Below are 23,608 nucleotides of genomic sequence, written 5' to 3'. Positions count from 1 at the left end.
TGTGACTCAAACTCCTAAAATTCTGTGGGAGTTGAAATGTCACATATTAGGCATAATTCATTAGAATGTGCATAGATAAAAAGCATTACAGATCCTAGCTAATTTCCTTTGACACATTTCTTTGAATTTCCCTCCAATTAGGGATGTGTGGGTGGCTCATTAGGTTGAGTGTCTGGTCATGATCAGTCATGAGCATCTGGTCATGACCAGGTTTCGGCTCAGGTCACGATCCCAGGGTCATGGGATCTAGCTCAGTGTCAGGCTTTGCACTGAGTGTGGAGCCTGCTTAAGATTCTCTCTCCCTCTGCCCCTCCCCCACTTGCATTCTCTCTCTCTCTCTCTCTCTCTCTCTCTCTCCCTCTCTCTATAATATATAAAATGAAAAAATTAAAAATGAATTTTCCTCCAATTAAATTAATCAACACAGATTTAAGAGTCTAACATACTCAAGAGCCTAACATACTCAACTCAAATGTAGCACTGAAAAGACTTCCAAAGTTTTCATAATTTATTTTATATTAATGAGGACTTGAATGTCTGCCAGGATCACTAGAATAATTGCCAGTTAGGCTTGTATTAATGAACACATTTAAGTGGGAACTGTAAAAAAAAATGGAAAATGATCTGATTTTATGAGGTAGGGTCACTGCCAGCCGCTTGCAGTGATGAATGGTACCCAGATTTGGTTTTACTATTAACCACAAAACATCCAAAGTTGCACAGCAGGCTCTTTGAAGAGCAGATAGTGAATTTGAAAAATTATTTACTAGACTTCCAGTGACACATTTGTGTCAACAAGTTAGTTCTTCAAAAAAGAGTGAGAAAGAGTAATACTGTTAAAAGTTGATGCACACAGAAGTCTTACCACCTCCCACTGCTTGGGTTCTGTGCTGTGAAGACTGGGTTCTTTACACAAAGAAACGTATCAGCAACTTCCTTGGATGAAACTGCTTATGAACTTGTTATAGGTTCAATGCTGATGTACAGTGCTGAGGAAGTAGGAAACCTCAAAGCATTCAGAAGACAGAGATTTATTATTATTATTATTATTTAAAAAATCTTGATCTTTCAACGGATATAGGAGTTTGAAGTATCTATCAGTCGACACACTGCTCTCAGACTGAGAAATTTGTTTTCGAAGGATTAGCTGAACTAACTTCAGAAACCTTTAGGATATTCTCTAGAAAATTTCAGTGGAAGGAGGTTTTATTGACTGGCAGAGTGCTAGCTGTTCCATTTTTTTTTTCTCCTTCTACATATACACACTGCTGTCCAGTGAGAGACTACATTTCCTAACCTCCCCTGGAGCTGGGTGGTTCATGAGACCAATGAGTCCATGGGATGTAAGCGGAAGTGGTATGTATAACTTTTGTGTTATCTCTAAACTGGGACAAGTCACCTCTGGTTTATGGCTCTTTCACCTTCCCTCAGGACACGGACATGAGGGAGTGACCTAATTAACACAATGCAGATGGGGACAGCAGCCAAGCAAAGGGATAGTGTGGGGCAGTGTGTGGGAAGAAACCTGCATCTCTGAATGCACTGATGGAACCTAACCTCCCCATCACTCTGGACCCACTCACCTGTGACTTGAAAGAAAAAATTTGATCTTACAGGATTGTTGTGTTTAAATGGCTAAAAATCTCAAAGATTTTAGAAATGCTTCTAGTGAATTTTTGCTTTATATAAGGGTTGCTTTTATGTAAGTTGTTTTTAAAAATTATCTACATCTCTACACTGCCTTTTGTGTTCAAAACATCACAAATTATGTTATCTTTTTTGATTTCCACAAAATCCCAGCGAGGAACTTATTACAAGAAATACTGTATCGGTTGCTCTAAGAATTCAAAGGACAGAGTAAAATGAAACCAAAATAGAAGTGCACTATTTCCAAATTTGTCCTCAGGGCAGGGTGTGGGGCAAAGACATTTAAAGAGCTTCCAGACAGTAATAGCATTCAGAGAAGCAGCATGAAGACAATGTTATTAATGATGATAATGATGATAGGAATAATAATAATGATAGGTACATTTTGAGTGTTATCATAAGACAGGTTCTGTGCTCTGTGCTTCACATTCATGATCTTTGAAAATCATCTGTGAGATGCTATTTCTCCAATTTTGCAGATTAGATAAGTGTAGCCCAGAGACCAAGGATCTTGCCCAACACTAGCCAGAACTGGAATCCAATTACATTATCATATTTACTCCAAAATGTGTACACTTTTGTATAGAAGTGAGTTATTGCAGGACTGAGACTGTTGGACTTAGAAAGGTCTACATGCAGGGCACCTGGGTGGCTCAGTCAGTAAGTGACTTTAGTTCAGGTCATGATCTCACTGTTCATGGGTTTGAGCCCTACGTCAGGCTCTGTGCTAACAGCTGAGTCTGGAGCCCGCTTCAGATTCTGTGTCTCCCTCTCTCTCTGCCCCTCCCCTGCTCATGCTCTGTCTCTCTCTCTCTCAAAATAAATAAACATTTAAAAAATTAAAAAATAAAGTCTACTTGCAAGGTTGACCCTTAACTGCTCTACTAGTCTGCTAGGAACACTATCACTAAATACCACAGACAGGTGGTTTAAACAAGAATTTATTTTCTCACAGGTCTGGAGCCTGGCAGTCCAAGATCAAGGTGCTCACAGAGTTGGCTTCTCCTGAGGCTTCCCTTATTTGGTTTGTAGCTGTCTTCTCGCTGTGTCCTCACACGGCCTTTCCTCTGTGCTCTGTATCCTTGGTGTGTCTTCCTCTTCTTATAAGAACTCCAGTCCTATGGGACTAGTGCCTCATCCTTATGACCTCATTTAACTTGAATTTAAAGGCCCTACCACCAAATACACTCACATTGAGGTTATTGCCATAACATATAAATTTTAGAGACATATAATTCAGTCTATAACAGCTGGAATCTGAGAAATTGGAGTTTGGGACAGTTTCCACCCTGGTAAGAATTGCTCACTGTGTCTACACTGTTTGTGCAAATAATATGGTTTATTTTGAACATCTGTTTTGCTTCTGGAGGTCTAGAATTTCAGTATGTTAGACAGAGGGTACCAACCCCAATAAAAGCCTTGGAGACTGAGTACCTAATGACTTTCCCTGGTAAACAGCATTTCACCTATGTTGTCACTACTGATTGCTAAGAACATTGAACACATTCTGTGTGATTCACTAGGAAAGCACTCTTGGAAGTTCACATATGGTTTCTTCCAAGAATTATCCCATGCACCTTTTTTCCTTTGTTGATATTGTTTTGTATCCTTTTGCCATAATAGATGGTAGCATTAAATATGACTACATACTGAATCCTGTGAGTCCTCCTAGCAAATCTTTGAGCTTGGGGGTGATCTTGGGAGACTCTAACATAACTTTTTCCCATTCCATTCTCTAATTAGGAGGAAATTTAATTTTACCGTCTTCCTAAATACATATTTCCTAGCCTCTCTTGAAGATGGGTGGAGACATATAACTGAGTTTTGACCTGTGGAATATGGCAGAAGGAATGCCTGCCACTCCAAGACAGCTCCAACATGTTCCAGGTATTCTTTGCTTTCTGTCATTTCTCTTGACCAAGGACCAGACACAGTTGGCCAATGGAGGGTGCTGAGGCCATAGACATTTGTGGAATCACTAGGTGGAAGGAGTATCCTCAATGAACAGGTGAAGCAGAGCCCTCAACTTGAACACAACTTTTAATGACCCATCTGGAATTGGGAGACGAGAGAGGAACAAATTTCCGTTGGATTAACCCCCTGAAATAATGGGCTGTGTGTGATAGCAATGAAACTACTCTAATATATATGGAAATGTAATATCTTTTAATTTTTGAAATATGTTGTTAAGATGAGAAGGATTCTTGAGCTACAGAGATTATATTATTCACTTGATAGTATATTTGATGAACATTATAAGACACGAGAATCTACTGGATGAAAACTATGGACACACTTGTAATAGAACTAGTAGTTCTTTGTTACCATATGAGACTGCCCTTAACATTTGTGAGGAGCACTTGATAAACCCAGTAAGTGTGTCAAGCTATTTTTATAGGTCTTTTATAAGAAAAGTCATGCTCTTTCACTTTCCTTATCAGTGGATTTTTTTCCCCCAAGAGCAAATCAATAAATAGCTCTTCAATCTTACTAGGTAGATGTGGAGGGAACTAAAAAGAAAATGAGAGAAGATAAAATTTTTATCTGGGATGAATCCCTGCACTTTTTGATTGAGATCACTCATTCATAAACATTTATTGATTATATTTTATATACAAGGGATAGTCTGAAGAGTGAAAGATACGGAGATAAAGAAAATACAGTATCCACCCTCAGGGAGCCTATAGAAAAGGGTAGGGATCCTTACGTCAGTACAATGGTAAGGAGCACTTAAAAGAGGGTCTCCAAATCCCCTCTACAAGGGTGTCAAATAAAGTTTTCCCACATACAATCCTTTTGAACCATAAACTTGTGAGTTAATTTGAGTCCTCGATTCTTCTCACTTTTTCAATCCAAACCATCAAAATGTCCAATCAGTTTAGCTTCCACCACATTCCATATTTTGCCACCATCCTGGTCTAAGCAATATTTCTTTCCTTATTCTCCTGAAACTTCTTTCTCAAGGAGCTCCCTGTTTTACATTGGCTCCCTGAACTCCATTCTTCTTAGAGTAGCCTGCCAGAGTCATCTTTTAAAAATAATTACTATATATTATATCTGACCCTTTTAAAACCAGTAGTTTCTCAATATCTTTAGGAATAGTAAGATAAGTTAATATTTTAGGTTCCATACACTCTTGCCTCACTGCTGCCTCAGGATTTGTGGTTAATCTCTCTGCCTGGAATGTCCTTCATGTGGCTGTGTCCTTCTTGACATTCTAGACTCAATTAAATGCCATCTCCTCAGGGAACTCTTCTTTAACCACCCCATCAAAAGAAGCTCTCTGTTATGCCTTTCTATATTTCCTCACAGTTCTGATCACACCAGGAATTTCCTTAATTGTTTGCTTATTTTCTTCTTCCTCCCCTTAACCACCTCCCTCCAACTCCCACTGGAATGTAAGCTCCAAGAGAACTTACCCATCTTTTTAGTCAATATATCCTAAATACCTAGTTGAGTGGTGGGCTCATATTCAGCACTCACAGAATGAATGATGGAAGAACTTACATAGAGAAAATATCTAAGCCAAGATGTGGAGAAGGTATAAGAGTTTGTCTCATGAAAGGTAAGGGAGTCATGAAGAATAGCATTCCCTCCAGGAGGAAAAATGAAGGTCAAGACTCCTCAGAGGGAGTCACATCAACTGCAGGAAGTTCTTTATGACTCGAGCAGAGTGAGTAAGAGATAGTGAGAGACAAGACTGGAAAAGTAAGCAAAGGCTACTTGGGTCACTGTAGTACAGAGAGAATCTAACTCCGGGTTGGACTTATAGTAGATACTCAACAAATATATGTTGGATGAGTGCATAAGACACTTGAGTCTGTCTCCTAATGGTAATGGACAGACATTAATTGGTTGTAAGTAGGAATCAACAAGATCTTTAGAAAGATGCCTTCAGTGACACTGTGAAGACTGTTTGAGAGGAAGGTAAGACTGGACTCCAGGAGACTGGGAGCTCATTATGGCAATGCAGATGAGAAATAACAGAGAGACATGGGCTGTGTGTAGGAAAAGGAAGGGGTAGACTAAAAAATTGACTGAACTTGGAGATTAATTAGATGCAGCAGGTTCTGAGGAAAGAATCCAGAAAGATATCTGAGTTTCTAGGTGACTAGATCCATGGAAAGGTAACACTTATTGAGAAAATACAGGTTTTCACAACAAACAAGAGTTAAATATCCTGCATATATATTTAATGAATATATCCTGAATATTCATTTAATGAATGTAAAGGGTATTTTATTTTATTATTTTTTTAATTAAAAAAAATTAATGTTTATTTATTTTTGAGAGAGAGAGACAGAACACAAGCAGGGAAGGGGCAGAGAGAGAATGAGACACAGAATCCAAAGCAGGCTCCAGGCTCTGAGCTTTCAGCACAGAGCCTGTTGCGGGGCTCAAACCTATGAACTATAAGATCATGACCTGAGCCGAAGTCGGATGCTTAACCAACTGAGCCATCCAGGCACTCCAAAGTTAGGCATTATATGGATGATGCAAACTGACTTTTATCTGTTACCAGGATCTAGTACTTTCATACTAAAATCAGATACTGAGTGATACAACAGGCCAGACCCTTGGCATTAGGAGGAGAGTATATCAAGATGAATCAGGCTCAGGACATGGTTTTTAGGAAACTCATAGGTTGAACAGAAATAAGGTCCTTTGTCCACTTTCATTTCTCTCTCCTTTTTTGGGGGGTGGAGGTGGGGAGAGGGACAGCTGTGGGTACTGGTGTGACGAAGGGTTGGTTCAGCCCTTAAAATGGCAAATCCCTGGACAGGGATAAGGTAGAAGGGCAGTGCCCAAACTGCTGCCTCCCCTCTGGGACTCCCCAGGCAAACAAAGAGGAGGCTGAGAACTGGTGTGCTGATCCACTAGACCATCTGCCAGGTCAGGCTGAAAGGGTCCCTGAACAGGGACCTCCTGACCAACATGGATATAATGGTTGCTTGAAAATAAATATTCACAATTGCTCATTGTTAAGTCAAAATAATCAATCTGTAGGATACAGGTATTGTCAAAACCATTTGTGTCAAAAGAATCCTTATGCAAACAATGAAATGCATGCACATAAAAATATGTCAAGGAATAAAGAAGAAAGCTAAGTGTACTTATCTCTAACAAGGTGGAATTGACTGTAGATGAGACACGTACATATTTCAATTTATGTCCCTCACATGGTTTCAAAAGTTTAGCATGACACTAATTAGTGTCAACAAAACAAAACAAAACAAACAAACAAAAACAAATAAAGCAAGAAGCATCCAAATGTCACAGAATATATTTAATATAAACTCTTGTGTAAGGTAATATACTTCAAGATGACATCTCGGGATGTTCATTTTGATTTTAGTTACTTTTGTACTTAGTGGGATGAGTAGGAAAGAGCTGAAGGGCTCTAATATCTATTGAGCACACTCTCAATGAAAGAAATTATGCAAAATATTTTTCATCATCTTCTCATTTGCATGGGTATTAATAGCCTGAATCTTGGAAGGAGAATTTGATGTTCAGAGAAGCTAAACTTCCTGCCCAATGTAGAAAATGTCAGTTGAAAGGTTTGAGTCCAGTAAAGCACTTGTACCATGCCAGTCTTTGAAAGTCAGAAGGGCAGCCATGTTTATCTGCTGAGACCGGTAAACAAACTTCTCAGAAAGCCTTGCTTCCTGGAAGTCTGACAGAAAATTCTGCTAGGGCAAAGAAAAATAACATTTTAACTCTGTTCTTATACCTTGATTCTAAAGTACATGAGTAATACTTTGCACTTAAGGAAGATCTTTTATCTGAGTCTTTCAAGAGCAGAACAAAACCAATTATTACCCACCCCCCTTCATGATTGGAAGAAAAGATCTTAATCCCTAATTTGCTGACAGGGAGACAGAAGCTGCCAGGGATGAAGTGATTTACTGAAGGTTACACAATCAGTCTGTGAAGCCTCAGGAATAACTCCAAGGGCTCGTGACAAAAGAGCAATTGCCTTATGCAATTAGCAGCTTATTTCTCTATCCTAAACACCATATCCCGCTCTTTTTCAAGCATGTGCTAAACTCCTCCTGCCTCCCTTTCCACCATAAGTGGGACTCAGTGCTTTTTATATAAAGGTACTTTGTAAAAAATGTAGACCCCTATAATTTCATCTTCAGTTCTCTTCATCTATTTTTAAAGATGCAATCAGTTCTCAAAGTCTTCAAGTGGTGTAGGAAAAAAACCCGTCAAAACACATTTATCTCCTGCTGGTTCCTTTGGCCACAACATCAAACTTCTTGCAGAAATCAAGGAAAAGTTTGGTGCCACTACTGGTAAAATCCCCAAGGAGGTGCCAGGATTTTAGGTACAACACCGAGGTTGGGGATTAACCATGCTTGAGATGTGACTTCAGATTTAATCAGCTGCTTCAGCTGCTGGCTCCTGGGGTTGCTGTCTCCTCAGGAACACTACTGTGATAGACACACTCTATGGTGACTCTTAGTAAGTCACATTCTTTTTAATCTCCTTGAGTGCTGGAATATACAAAAGTGGTGGAATAAGATGTCCTGCCCATGACTATGTTGTATCATATAAAACTCTGCTTTAGCAGACTAGAGAGACTCTCTGTTGCTGGCTTTGAAGAAGTGAGCTGCCATGTTTTGGGACAGTCTGCAAGAAGGCCATCAGCAAAGGATCAGAGGCAGCCGCCAGGAGATGAATGGTGAGTGGCTCCAGGATGACATCCAGCAGGAGAGTGGGGCTCTCAAAAATACAATCACAGGGAAATGAATTTGGCCAACAACTATGTGTGCTGGGAAGAGGATCGAGGATCTAGAAAGAAGTGTTGCCTAATCAACACCTTGACTGCAGCTTGTGAGACTCTAAACATAGAATCCAATTAAGTTGCTTCTGGACTCCTTACCCTCAAAACTGTGAGATGACGAATGCATGTTTTTTAAGTCAGTAAATATGTGGTAATTTGTTACATACAATAAAAAACTAATACAAACATCCTTCATCTTTGGGTAGAAAGGAAATTAGCATTTTTAGGGAAAAAAGACATTAACAAGAATTAAAGTGATACCTTAAAGATATATTTGAATCTAATGGATACATTGATCTATTATAGTTCAAAGTAGTAAAAGAAAAAGAAGCAGGAAATGATGTGGGACAGGAAAGACCCAGGTGTCCAAAGCATTAGGTCTAACTTCTTGTAATTCTCACCCCGTGCCTTGAACAATGGGAAGAATATGCTGTAAGTTATTAATTAATGAAAGTAAATGTCAAAGAGGCATAGCTATATTAAAACTTAATGCCCCAAAAGACCATTCATGATCACCTAAAACTGAACTGAAGTTATGCTTGCTTTTGAAAGAGAACAGCAAATCAAGTTTATGAATCATGTATCTAGATACTCATATGATCTGCTGGGTCAGTGGTTATCAAATGTGGCTTTATGTTAGTTATATATTAAATGGGATTTTTTTTTAATTAAGAAGTTTAGAAAAAAATTACTGGGTATTACCTCAGATTTAACTGAGTCAGAATAATCAGAGGCAAGACCTGTTACCTACCTACACATACATCCCATCAAGGGGTGGAAACCCACCAAGGACATCATAAGGTTCCAATGTAGCTAGTCTAACCATTGTTATTTGGCATTATAGGACTCATCACAATTAGGTCACATCACAGAAGCACCTCATGACGAGGATCTTCTAGTTCCTTGTTTCTGAATCTTGGCTGCACATTATAATTACCTGGAGAGCTTTATAAATCCTGATGCTCAAGCTTCTTCCCAGAGCAATTATATCAGAATCACCAAGCATGGTACCAAAGTATTTGTAATTTTTAAAGGTCCTGGCATGATTTCAACTTTCAGTTAAGTTTGAAGATGCTGAATGGAGAGAATACCTTGTATCTTTCAGCATCCTTTCTAACACATAGTTATGTAGCTCAAAACCCAAAACACTGTGGGGGAGTATGTAGGCCAACCATGACTGCCCCACTTTGATGGAACACAAAACTGAGGTTGACTATTTGAAGACATATTATAATACTTATTTTTTATTGAACTTCATTTTTATTATCTGAATTTCTCAAAAACAGAAAATTTTAAAAAAAGCCAAAATGAAAGAAACCTCAGGCAATGCACATATTGTTATCCCAATTTGTAGAGATAAGGGACACAGGCCACCGATTCAGAGGGAGCTGCCTAAACAAGTTAGATATGGACCTGAGTCTGAGTATCCCCAAAGCTTATGATAGCTTCACAGTGCTTCTTAAAGTGTGGTCCCCAAACCAGCAGCATTAGCATCACCTGGGAAATATGGGAAATACAAATTCTTCAACCCAATCTCAGACCTACTAAATCAGAATCTTTGAGGCTGGGGCTCAGCAATCTGTGTTTTAGAAAACCTTTATTTGATTGCAAGGCACTCAAAAGGCTGAAAAACACTGTACTACATTCTCCATTTCTACCAGCTGCTTAGATTTGAGACTCAGTTCAGCAGGTGGTAAGAGAACTAAAAATGCAGGGGTGATTGAGTGGGTAAGACAGAGTGACAGGCTGAGAAATGTTCTCTTACTATTTTTCTTTCCTCCCATTCCCAATTTTTAGTAACAGTCTATGTTGGGGGGTGCCTGGGTGGCTCAGTTGGTTAAGCATGTGACTTCGGCTCAGTGCATGATCTCGCGGTTCACAAGTTTGAGCCCCATATCAGGCTCTGTGCTGCCAGCTCAGAGCCTGGAGCCTGCTTTGGATTCTGTGACTCCCTCTCTCTCTGCCCCTCCCCTGCTCATGCTCTGTCTCTCTCTGTCTCTCAAAAAATAAATAAACTTAAAAAAAATTAAAAATAAATAAAAATAAATAACCCAATTTGTTCCATGGAAATTATTTTTTGATTTTATGCGCTTAAGATAATTGGTGTTCAGGAAACCAAGAGTAGTCGGTTTGCTTTCTCTGATGCTAAGCTGGTTCAGATTGCTGCCATCCTGTAAAACATGAGAGCCACTTCTCTGCTTTCATGCCTCTCTTGATATATTACAGGGTATATTTATTAGAGTTGTACATTTGACTAAGGGAAAATAACCAAAATGTAAAGAACAACTGTGTTTTATTTATCAGAGACATCAATTAATATTTTCTGAGCAAATCTTGGAGTCCTTTGTTGTAAAGGAGTATGTGAATATGCTTTGGGCACATTCAGGTCCAATGGAAATTTCTCATGGGGCAAAATGGGGGGGGGGGACCAGATAACTTGATGAAGAGAGAAGAGAAAAATAGGAAAAGAGGAAGGAAAGGAGAGAAGTGAAATAAAGGAAATAAAGTGAAATAAGGAGAAGAGACAAAGGAGGTAGGAAGGAGTGAACACAGGAAAAAGAAATAGAGCAAAGATCAGAAGGGTGGGAAATGGGGAAAGAAAAGGTGTTTGGAAAAGGAGGAGAGGAGAAGAGGAAGAAAAGAGGATAAGTAAGCAAAATCAAAAATAAAAGAGAGCAATAAAAATAAAATAAAAAACAAAAATAAAAGACTGCAGATGTCAGAGCCTGGACAATTTCTGTGAAGTGCCACTTGGAGAAGACCAACCCGCAGAGATGCTGCCTCTGGAGGTTAACGATGGCAGTAATCATGATTTCAATTTGCAACAAACGGGATGAAAGGCAGCCTGACCCCAAATGGAGAGACCTACAGTCACAGCAGTGGAGTGATAACGTAGCAGGGATTCTGAGGGGTTGGATTAAGTTTTCCTTTATTTGACAACCATTCTGTATCTGATTGCTGTGGCCAGTAGTTTTCGCAGCTGCTTTTTGTGTTTGCTCTCTCTGCAAACTGTGCAGCATAGATGTGACTAATAATTGTCTAGCCTCATTTTCAAAGTCACTTTCTCTTTATGCATGTTGATTTACATGTGTCATCTTGAGAGACTGCACATCAAGATTCTTTTAGTGAGAGTCCCGTCTGTGTGGAGCAAGTGCCTACCTCCATGACATCTCCCCCCCTTCCCACTCAACCTACCCCCACAAAAGCCTGGGTGTTAGCAGAGAACCAGGCTTCAGATTAGTAATGGGGAGACAGAGATTTAGAATGCCCAGGCAAGGAAAGTAGTGAGGAGCAGAAATGGGGTGGACAGAGACCCCGTGGAGTCAGCGAGATGCTGGAAGTATGTGTGCAGTATGCATGATGGCACCCTATAAAAATATTCTGAAAAGTCGACCAGTGTTACCAATTCCCTGGGGAAATTTTTGTGTAGATACCATAGAAGAGGTGGAGTTTCTCATCTGGTCTGCATGAGGATAGACAGAGGTAGCAACTGAGGTAGTCAGATTGGAAGAGGATGGAATTAGCAGAACTCTTTGGACACTATAGAGTCCACAGGCCATGTAACGGTGCTGTTAGGGGGAAGACTTGAGGAAGCATCAATGTAATTTAATTTGGATCTCAAAGGGTACCTGTAGCTCTATGGTTTATATATGTGTAAGTACATAATACATGTCGGCCTATGTATGCCATTTGATATACAACAATTTGATACTTTTAAGGATGAAATGCTTTCATAAATAAATTCATAAATTCATGATAAGACTTCTCTCCCTATAGACCATGAGCTTGAGAACAGAAGAATATCTTTTCTGACTTTTGAATAACCTACAGTATCTAGGTTAATACTGAACTCAACATACGAAGTATTCAATGAGAGTATGTCCCTGATCAATTGTCCAGACCATTCATTGTATCTCACCCTCACCCTCTGGTATGTATGGACTATCACCGCTTTTGAAGATGATTCACTCAGAAAGGAGAATCATGGGTGTACCTGGATCACAAAAAACCAGATGCAGGGATGACCTACAGACACCTGTGGTCTAGAGTCATTGGTAGCATGGTCTTTTAGAAACTTATAGTGACTCTTCTCCAATGCTAGGAATGGTGTTGTTTGATGGGCCTTAATCTATAGTCAAGATTCAAGTCAAACATGAGACTATAGTTCAGTAATGTAGAAATATTTGAAGCTTATTGGAATGATGTAATTATAGCCAAAAAAGAAAAAAACAACAACTTCGAATTGAATTAAGAATGTCCACCCACATTGTAGAGCATTCTTGTGCCAAAATGACTCAAAGTCCAAATGGATATTGACAATATTCATATCTAGGAAAGATCTGTTCGAAATGTGCATATGATGGGGCTCTCACAGAAGCATACATTTGCTGAGAATAGTGTGAAAATAAAGTCAAAAAGAAAGTCCTTACATTCTTAAATCCTCTGTAAAGAATCTGGAGCTCCTTCTTGGTAAATTTGCTCTGGGCTTCCAGAAGCTCCAGAGCCTCAGGCCGATGCCGGACGGTGGCCATCTCCAGTTCATCTTCCACGCTGTCTGTGGAGAAGAACCAAAAAGAGTCTGAAGAACAGTCATGGCTCACCAATACGTATACACAACAACACAGGAAAGCAATGAAACATTTACTGGACGTCTGTGATTTTTCCAGAGGAAGGATTCTCATATGGCTAATAGTAGTCTTTACATTTCCCATAACTTACAGAATGAAGCTAAGACAATACCACATAATCTTTCTTCCCCACAAACTCTAATCATTAGGTACTACGAGACTAGCATTTTTATACTACAGTTTGAAAAGTGCACAAAGTCACGAATAACCTTAAAACCAGAAATTTGTGCATATAACAAATACTGGTTATAAAATGGAATTTCAGTTCAATGACAATTAGTTCCACCCTATGTGTCGCACAACTATGAGGTGGGACTCTGCAATACTCTCTGAGGATTCCACTGAAATCAAATATTTGGCTTGGGGATACAAATAGTCAGGTCGGGTGCTGAAGTGAATAAAGTAACCAGCCCCCGATTTGACTGGCATAAAACCAGTCTTCATGGATGCTGGATGGACTGGACTGGGGGGGAACTGCTGGCTAGACTGTATTCTGCAGCCAGGGGGGTCTATAGCTAGAAATAAACTCTAAAATATTGAACTTTGCTTTGTGAGTTATATTTACACTATAATTTTTCAAAGATGCTCTTTGATGTAAAAACAATTTTGTGTCCATATAAATTTTGGAAATGCTGTAAATATTAACGTAGTTTGAGACCAAAACAGTGGAAATTAATTTGCCATAGGACCTGCAATAAACAATTCTGGTTAACTTTGTTTAACCCAATTGACCCCAAAGGGTATTTTTCCATTTTCCTTTTCCCCACAAGTCACATCTGGTAACCTCTACATATTTGCCCTAGAGTTATGTAGAACACGAGATGGGAGGTGATGGAATATGTTAGGATCTGGGTGCTCAGGTCTTAAAGTATACCATCCTTGATTAATTTTACCTTCTTTGCAGTGGGGCCCAATGGAGGCCTAAGAAATTCTTCCTGCCATAGTCCAATCGACACCTTAGCTAAATAACTCACCAGGGACAGAAGTATCCAGGACCAGCTCTGACACCATGACTTGCTAGCCTCCATTATATTCCTTCCTCTTAGCTATGGATTCCTAACTCAGACAAGTGAGGTTCAGGAGAAGAGCTCCTTTTCATTAGCTCTGCACCCAGGCCACTAGTGCTCCAATTCCAGGTCTCATGTGTCAGTTGGAAATGTCATTGTTGTTAAAAGTCCCACCATTTTGATACTTAATGCTGCCTCTCGCCAACACCTGTACCTACTTCCTGTCCTGTCTCACTAAGTGCAGTGTTGGGGCAGAGCTATCACACAGCAGGGAAAAGTTAGTTTCAGCAGAACTCTAATGTTGGGATGTCCTAATGACTTCCCTCAAGTTTGCAAAAGACCAATAATTGTGATCAAACAAATACTTGGAATGGATGTGTTTGTCAAAATGAGGAAGAGGGGATAAAATCAGACATGTGCTGAATGGATGTGTTTGTCAAAATGAGGAAGAGGGGATAAAATCAGACATGTGCTTTGTACTTTTCATATTATAATAGATTATTTTGGAGCAGTGAGATGGAAAAGCTGCAGAATAGTGACGGATGGATAAGAATAATAAATGGGACATGAAAAGATGGGAAGCCCAAGAATAAACTTGAGCTGACAAGCATAAAATCGATGAGAAAGTAAGCGAGATATGCACCTGAAGGATGTGCAAAGGTCTGAAAGTAGTGGGGAAATGGCAGCTAGGCATTAACAAATTGACCTCAGATTGGGCTTTATGGGGAAAATCAAAAAAGCCCAAGTGGGGCTCCTTCAATTTTCTCCTTCATTCACTGGAACATTTGAGTGGAATGGGTTGATTCTACTCAAGAAGTCCTGAGCTTAGCGAGGAGGTGCTCCCTAAGATTTCTGTTGATCCAATGAATTAGACGGTGTTGTTGTTACTGTAGTTGCAGGATAAACAAGTAAGTAAGTAAATAAATAAATATTGTAATGCAGGAATAAAGGCTGTGGAGCAGACATAATGTAAATAGATAATAGACTCTGCTTTCTTGAAAAATATTCTCACGTAAACTTCCTTTGTGTCATTTACAATATAATTTATATAATTATATTGTGTGTGTGTGCATGTGTGTGTGTGTGTGTGTGTGTGTGTGTATACTGATCTAATTCAAATACTACTCCCTCCTCTCAAGCCTTTCCAGATTGCTGCACCATGCAGAACTGGTAGCTCCCTAGGCAGACTTCTCACACCATACGTATTTCTCATGCAGCATTGAAAACATGACATTATGACCTGTTCATGCCTGTCTTATGCATTGCGAGTCCCTTGAAGACAGGGGCAAAGCCTTACAGATCTGTATATCCTCTGGACCCAACAGTCGGATGCCCCATAGTCACTCAAGAATTGTATGGTGAATCAATGAATCAGTAAGCAAATGATGTTACTACTGAAGTTTCTATTCCCCTGGAACCTCTTGAACCTTAGCTGCCCTCTAGAAAATCATTTCTCAAACTGAGGTTTGTGGACCATTGGTAGACCTTAAATGCCTTCTTTGGAATTACTGTGTCCACCACGCATTGTTCTGAGAAACACAGTATAGGCAAAAGCAGGGGCATTTTTAATCATATTTTCAGAGTAGTCGTTTAATCATAGCATAACCTTGACCCACTGACCCTTCCACTGGAAAGAAACAAAACAGTGCATTCACTCCTTGGCCTCTGTAACCACACAGCAATCTGAACCGCATCACCAACACAGTGTTTCCCTCCAGCTGTCACAGACTTGCTGATGCTGAGACTGAGACAAAAAACCCAGAGCCGGAGGGTCAGTGTAATTGAATTAAGTGTGTGATAGGATGGGCATCACACGCAGTATTCAAAGCACCACACTTGAAGCAACTGCCTGCGGACTCTTGTTCTCCCAGCTGACTGGTGCCTTACTTCTTAATGACTCTTACCTGCCAAAGGGCTGTTTCTATATCTAGAAGGCTGACAGGCTCTAAAAACATACCTGAAATCATCAGCAATCACCAGCATAAGTTAAAAAAGCAACACCGCCTCACTCCCTCATGGCTGATTCCTGCAGGCAAACTGGAGAGCACAGCATGATTCTGCACAAGACTGTGAAACCTGTGGAACCTTCCAGCCTCCTCACCCTCCTGTGCAGAATCATGCCATGCTCTCCAGAGTTCACTTTAAGACCATGCATTTGGGAGGATTTTAATACAGTGCTTAACATTTAATTGAGCCTTTGTTATGTGCTAGGAGATGGGCTAGGTGCTCCATTGATATAATTCAAGTCCTCAAAATAACCTCAAATATAATTGTCCATTAAAAACATTTTTTTATACATTTATTTATTTTTGAGAGATGGAGTGAGACAGAGCACAAGCAGGGGAGGGGCAGAGAGAGAAGGAGACATAGAATCCAAAACAGGCTCCAGGCTCTAAGCAAGCGTTCAGCACAGAGCCCGATGCGGGACTCGAACCCATGAGCCATGAGATCATGACCTGAGCTGAAGTTGGTCACTTAACCTAGGCACCCCGTAATTGTCCATTTTTTTTTTACACATATGATACTCAGTCTTATAGAGGTGAAAAAATGAGTGACCAGATGTCACTCACATAGGAGAAATATAGACACAGGGCTTACACCCAAATCCATGATGTCAAATGTTCTTTCTACTTTGTCATATTCTCTCTCAACACAGAAGTAACAATGATAAAAATAACCTTTTTTTTTTTCTCCTCTCCTTTCTGCACTGTCAAATGTCTCAGAAAAGTGGTCTAGATCCACTGGGCCCATTTCCAACCTCCTGCTTTCTCCTTAATCCCAGCATTCTGACTTCTGGACCCATTGTGGGTTGAATTGTGTCCCCTTAAAATTTGTATGTTGAAGGCTTAACCTCCAATATGGCTGTGTGTACAGATACAGCTTTTAAAAGGTTTTTATTTAATGTTTATTTAAGTTTGAGATAGAGAGTGGGTGTGAGCTAGCAGAGGGACAGAGAGATAGGGAGACAGAATCTGAAGCAGGCTCCCCAACATCAGGGCAAAGTCTGACGTGGGCCTTGAACTCACGAATGGTGAGAGATCATGACCTGAGCCAAAGTCGGACACTCAGCCAACTGAGCCACCCAGGTGCCCCTAGAGATATAGCTTTTAAGGCAGTGTTAACATTAAATGGGGTCATAGGGACCCTGATCCAATGTAACTGGTGTCTTTATAAGAAGAGAGAGAGACACCAGGAATACACACACACACAGGAAAGGCCGTGTGTGAGCACAGCAAGGAAGCAGCCATCTGCAAGCCAGTGGGAGAGGTGTCAGGAGAAACCAACTCTGCAGGCATCTTGATTTTGGACTTGCAGCCTCCAGCACTGTGAGAACATAAGTTTGCTGTTCAAGCCCTCCAGTCAGTGGCGTTCTGTTATGGTAGTCCTAGGAAACGGATACACCCACATATATTCAAATGATCCACAACACTAATAAAAGCGGGTCTTGTTACCCACAAAGTTTGCTCAGTGAGCACGAGACAGTCGGGAAGCCAATGATATCATCTAATCTTTGCAACACCCTTCAAAAGAGGGATCTGCATCCCCGTTTTATAGATGAGAAAACTATGGTTTGGAAGGTCTAACTTGTTCAAGGTCAAATCACTGGTTAGTCATGAGGCACACAGGTGTCTTTAGCACCTTAAAGTCCAATTTTTTAAGCATTCTGCTGAGATTGTTAATAAAAATCATGACTCTACAGAGAGCTTTTGCTCTGACTGTGTATCATCTCATTTAAATACTGATGAAAATGCTGTGGGAGACCTATTCTTGCCTTTATTTTACAAGGAATAAACTGGGACTTACAGAGCTTAAGTAACTTACTCAGGGTCACATAGCTAGTAAGGGACAGAGCTGGGATTTGATCCCTGGTTTTAAAGATGGCAACAGTTATATATTTTGGTCTAAAATCCTAGCAGAAAAATGTTTCAGGCTGCCAGTGAACCCCCCATACCTCAGGGGAAACCTGTCTGAGCGCCTTCGAGAGATCACCATGGTGGCTGTTGAAACTGTACTGATTTAGAAACAAAGAGAATAGGTGTGGAAGGGATGCTGTCTCAGAGGTGGAAAAACACCGAAAAGTCTGTTTGCTTTGACACATTTGGCTGCCCAGAAATGGAGGTTCAAGAAGGCTGGGTGGTTTGTCCGAGATTAAAACCAGAACCAGGTGGGACCCTGGCCACCTGAATCATGTTCAGGCCTCTGCCAAGATTTAAGTAGGCAGGCATCTTGCTGAGTTGCTAATTCTGTGCTGCTTTTGCATCCCGAGACAAGCTGAATACAAACAGCATTTTAATTCATGAATCTTCTAACAGATTTAATTTTAATCAGACAACTAATTCCCAAACCCAGACATCCTTGAGCTTCCCAGCTGTCTCTTTTTGTTATTTGTTTCCTAGATTTAACTCTCTCAGGGCCAAGGTTGTCCTACATCTGAGTAAATAGTCCCTTCAGGTCGTGACTCAGGTGGGCTGGAAATTGGAATTTACAGAATGAGTTTTAAAAATAGGCGACTTTCTCCTCCTTCTCACAACTTCTCTTACAGTACAGTAGAAGATTACTGCCCGACCTACACTTATGCAAACCTGACTCTACCCGAGATCAAACCATACCCTCCAGAACATAACTACAGAACATCTTGCTTTACAAACAAATATGAGTGTGAGGTCTGCCTCCCTAAAACAGGTTTTTGGAAACAAAGGCTGTAATGCTGATATAAAACCATTTTATGAACAATGTCACTCCATTCGGAAAGTTGGTTTAGAACCCAGGCTGGGCACATAGAGAGGAGACTTGCTTCATCATAGCACGGACACTGGGAGGCTACTGCCTCCTTCTACCTAGGTCCTGCCAGACCACTGGCTACATGAGTCTGACAGTATCTAGTTAGGCACACTAAAGATGCTCAATTAGAAAAAAAAAAAAAAAAAAGGGAAATCAATGAATAAGCCTCCCAAACATAGTAGATGTATCTATAGGAGGTCCATTTCTTAATACAACATGACCCTTCTTTACATAATGTATCCATTTTTTATTATAAAATGAATCATAAATACCATGACTTTTAAATTCTATTTGAGGGGCTCCTGGGTGGCTCAGTCGGTTAAGCATCTGACTTAGGCTCAGGTCACGATCTCACGGTTCATGGGTTCTGACCCCTTGTGGGGCTCTGTGCTGACAGCTCAGAGCCTGGAGCCTGCTTCGTATTCTGTCTCCCTCTCTCTCTCTCTGCCCCTCCCTGACTCCCACTCTGTCTCTTGCTCAAAAATAAATAAACATTAAAAAAAATTATTTTAATTCTATTTGAGCTGAAATTGATTTGGCTAGCCAAAGATTCAGCTGGCTTGACTTATATTGCTTTATCTCATGTATAAAAGTAACCTTTGAGTCTTTATTCCCAATGTTTACCCTTTATTAAATTGGTTTAATTGTGACTTAATCAGTGTGGCAATAAAATCATGATGAGGGTGATCACCTCCTAATGATAATGTTACAAATGATTTACAGAAGCTTGGTTCGGTGGCAGTTATTGGAGGTGGGGGTGATTTTTACTCCAGGTTTTAGATTTATGCTAAATAGTGCTTGAAGATTCTTGACTATTACATGTTGGAAACTATTTGTGAGACCTGCTAGAATAAGGAGAAGATGTTAGCTATTGTTTCGTTAATGTTCACATCTGACCCAGCAGGACAGAGATAAAGCTGTCCATGTGAAGATTTCAAAAGCTATTGCACATGGCACCAATGGAATTTCTTTCCTCTCTTTCTTCCTATTTTGAAACTTTGAACAGGCATTGATAGGATGCCATATACACCAGCGCTCCGTTCCTTAACTCCAACCTTCACAGTATCAGAGGGGCCGGTGTTGTACTCAGTTGAGGAAACTGGTTTTCAGGATTAAGGAATTTGCTGAAGTCTGCAGAGCTGATAAGTGGGGGAGGTGAGATCTGACACAAACCTGTCTTCCTATTTTCCGTTCAATCATTTGCCTTCTCCGGATGGGGAGTTCAAACCTGGGACAAGTGCTGTAAGCAACTGTTTAAACCTTGCCAACATTAAATGCTTTATCTCAAAAAAAGGAAGATCTGGGAGCCCTCTCGACTCTTGCTGTGTTCATGACCACACACCTATCCACCCACCCAGAGCTATTTTCAGTTGCACATGCAGAGTACATGAGCAATTAACTCCAAGCTAATGGAGCACAGACCAGGAGTAGAAAGCAATCAATCCACCCAAAACACTGTGGGAGGCCTAGCACATCCCAGACCACCCTGAACAACTAGAATCCCCCCAATTTTTGTTAGTCAGACATGTGTTTATTCAGTTCTGGCCCTGAAAAGATGTTGGGACCAAGAAAGCCTTTATAATTAGTACTTTATACTATTCAACATTTACATAAATATATATCAGATAGGAAATGAAAAGTATTTCCAAAATGGCCAATTATTTTGAATGTCTTCTGTTAGAGGTGGTTGTGGGCAATGACACTGAAATCTCCGTTCCAGGAGAGCTTGAATCACTCTCCAATTTCATGACCGAATTCAAGCACTTATAAAATATAACTACTCAGAGTTAAATGGCTGGAGATATTTTTCACAGAACTTATGAATGGATTTTCTCTACCTTATTTAGAAACATAAATAATAACTCTTCACACAAGCTTAGATTTTAAAATAGAATCACCTAATTGGAACGCTTGTTATTAGTGTTAACCATATTATTACTGCAGCAAGCCATGCGTGACTCCTTATGATAGGAGATCTGATTTCCTAGATGGTGAGTCTTACTTGCTCTTTGGTAAATGAGCAATGTAAAAATTATATTGCAAGTCATTATACACAGAGAGAAAATCTACAGTAGAAATGCTGGGGTTTGGGAAGAAGGAAACAAGGGATGTGATTGAACTTACACATAAAGATAGACCCAACAGATTGATATTCTAGCCAGGAAAGTCAACAGCTGAGAGGAAATACGATCAAAGAGAAAATTTAAAAAACAGTGAAACATGGAGAGAGATAAAGCCCATGATAGCTCACCAAATTAAAAATGGCCTAAAGAAAAATTTTCTCTTCAAGTTTGACAGACTTTCTCTAGTTTGTCTCTAAAATCAAATAACAATAGCACAGCATTTTTTATAGCGTTTGCTCTGTGTAAGCACTTTACTTATATTAACTCCTAAAATCCCCATCAGCACACTATGGACACTAAATTCTGTTCTACAGATGAAGACACTGGCACAGAGAGACGAAGTAACTTGCCCAAGGTTACATGGCCAGAGCATGAACTCTGGATAGTCCGGTGCAAGGATTCACATAAGTAACTATTGTGTTGTTCCGCCTGCCAAAGAAAAGGAAGGAGAATGATCCTTCACTTATCTGGAAATCACACACCCAACCTAGAATCAGAAAATTAGTAGCAAAGGGGCTCTAGGCAGAAAATAGAGTTACCTTAGAATTGAAGTTCTTTTTTTTTTTTTTTTACTGTTTATTTATTTTGAGAGAGAGAGAGAGACAGAGAGAGAGACAGAGAGAGAATGAGCTGGGAGGGGCAGAGAGAGAGAGGGAGAAAATCCCAAGCAGGTTCCACACTGACAGTGCAGGATCTCAGGAACCGTGAGATCATGACCTGAGGCAAGATATGACCTGAGCCAAAATCAAGAGTCTGCCACTCAACTGAGCCACCTAGCCACCCTCGCTTTGAACAGCTTTTGAATCCGGCCCCTTGACTTTGTAAATTTATATTAAAATATAGAGTGTTAGCACTACTGGTTGTATGTCAAAGGCCTTTGGGCACATTGGCAGCAGATCTGGGCCTAGATCCTGCTCTCCTTGACTCCTCATACAGCAATTTGCCACATGCCTGTCACAAGTCCTATCTCATTAAGGATGTCCCCATGCTTATTATAGCCACAATTTGAATACGCTTCTAACTCCACATTGGAAGCAGCTGGGGATAGGAATGGGGAGTGCAAACTAAAAGAAGCCCAGAGTCACAATAATACCTAACATTTGACAGCTGGTACTTTGTAGTAAACAAAATTATTTTCAGTTTTATTATTATAGCTAAACCTCACGGTTACCCTATGCACAAATATTGTCACTCTGCTTTTACGGATGAGGGAAATCAGTGTTGGAAGAAATGTTGCAACTTACAAAGGACATAGAAGTTGGAAGCTATAAGTGAGGACTTAAACCCAAGTTTAATGACTCTAAAGTCTAGAAGTGACAGCTGATTGCCTGAGAACAGAGGAGGAAACATAAAGTTGGAAAGGCACATACTATAGTAAGTAATAATAACAGGAAATCAGTCAATGACCAAATTTTGATCTTGGTCATTAGGAAAAGGCTTTATTCTCTTTACTTCTTTTCAGAAGGTAATATACAGGTGATACATTTTTAAAACATTAATTTAAAACCCATTGTAGAAGAATAAACATATGGAAATTTTTGGTATTCATTTGTTTATTTAGGTATAATTGATATATAACATTATACTAGTTTTAGCTATAGAACATAATGACTCAACATTTGCATATTTTGCAAAATGATCACCACAATAAGTCTAGTTAACACTCATTATCAGGTATGAACTAGGCAGATAGAAATTTTATTTACGTAAAATATAATGTTCAATTCATAAGATGTTACTGGGTTTGTGTTGCTTTAGTAAGTAAAGAATAAACAGCTGGAGTCTATTACCTAGGGAGTTAAAAAGAGTTTGGGTAAGGTTAGTAATAATAAATTGCTGCATATCTTGCGGCGTATCAGGGGGATGTTTTGGGGCTAATATCAGGGATGCCAGTAACTCTTTGCCACAAAGCATTTATCTGTCATGGTCCTATTTAAAACAGAGCATTAGGAAAACTGAGCAGTGATCTAGGTTATACTATGTTCCTTCTAGGTTTAAGCTAGTTCTTGGTTTAGAGAAAGGCCAATTGCTTAGTCCACCTGTCATCTGGGCATTTATGTGTGACTAGGATAAGTTAGCAAGACTCTCTGTGCCTTACATCTGCCATACATTCAATAGTATAAAGGTGAGCATAAAATCTAACCTGATAGTATAGTGTAGGGGGACCTTGGGCGTTAAATGAGCTTGTACATGTGACTTGCACATAGTAAACAATCATAGTATTGTTCTTGTTTGTAGAACTACGAGTGTTAATGACAGAAACATCTGTTGCCACCCTTACAATAAAAAGAAAGGTGCCTGGGAGCACTCGTTCTAGCAAATTATTCAGTTGCTCCAATTTCTCTCTCCTGAGTCTATTCATCAATTCTGATCCTGGATGATGTGTTTGACCTCCCCAAACCTCAATTTTAAAATATATAAACTGGGAATAATATTCATATAAATTTCATGAAGTTGTTTTGAGAGACTGTTTGAATTACATACAGTGATCAATAAAGGGAAGCAATTATGATTATTAATAATTATTGCACACTTACTAGTGAAGCATTGTTCTAGAATCTTCAGGAGTGAGGAGTCTGTTATTATACTTCTTTTTTTTTTTTTTTTTTTTTTTTTTTTTTTTTTAAT

General features: G+C 39.7%; 1 protein-coding gene across 2 annotated transcripts in view; it reads right to left on the bottom strand.

The window, feature by feature from the left end:
* Nucleotides 1-23,608, bottom strand: part of KCNIP4 (potassium voltage-gated channel interacting protein 4) — a 226,810-nt gene that overhangs the window by 96,360 nt on the left and 106,842 nt on the right. The window contains exon 2 of one of the 2 annotated variants that reach the window (XM_047856305.1): nucleotides 12,871-12,995. In XM_047856305.1, coding sequence (XP_047712261.1) covers nucleotides 12,871-12,995 — 125 coding nt within the window. Of the gene's footprint in view, nucleotides 1-12,870; nucleotides 12,996-23,608 lie in introns of those variants that run through there. The other variant, XM_047856306.1, reaches the window with a different exon arrangement.

The sequence above is a fragment of the Prionailurus viverrinus genome, chromosome B1 (genome assembly GCF_022837055.1).
Source record: "Prionailurus viverrinus isolate Anna chromosome B1, UM_Priviv_1.0, whole genome shotgun sequence".
NCBI lineage: Eukaryota > Metazoa > Chordata > Mammalia > Carnivora > Felidae > Prionailurus > Prionailurus viverrinus.
This window is presented reverse-complemented; position numbering and strand designations above follow the sequence as displayed.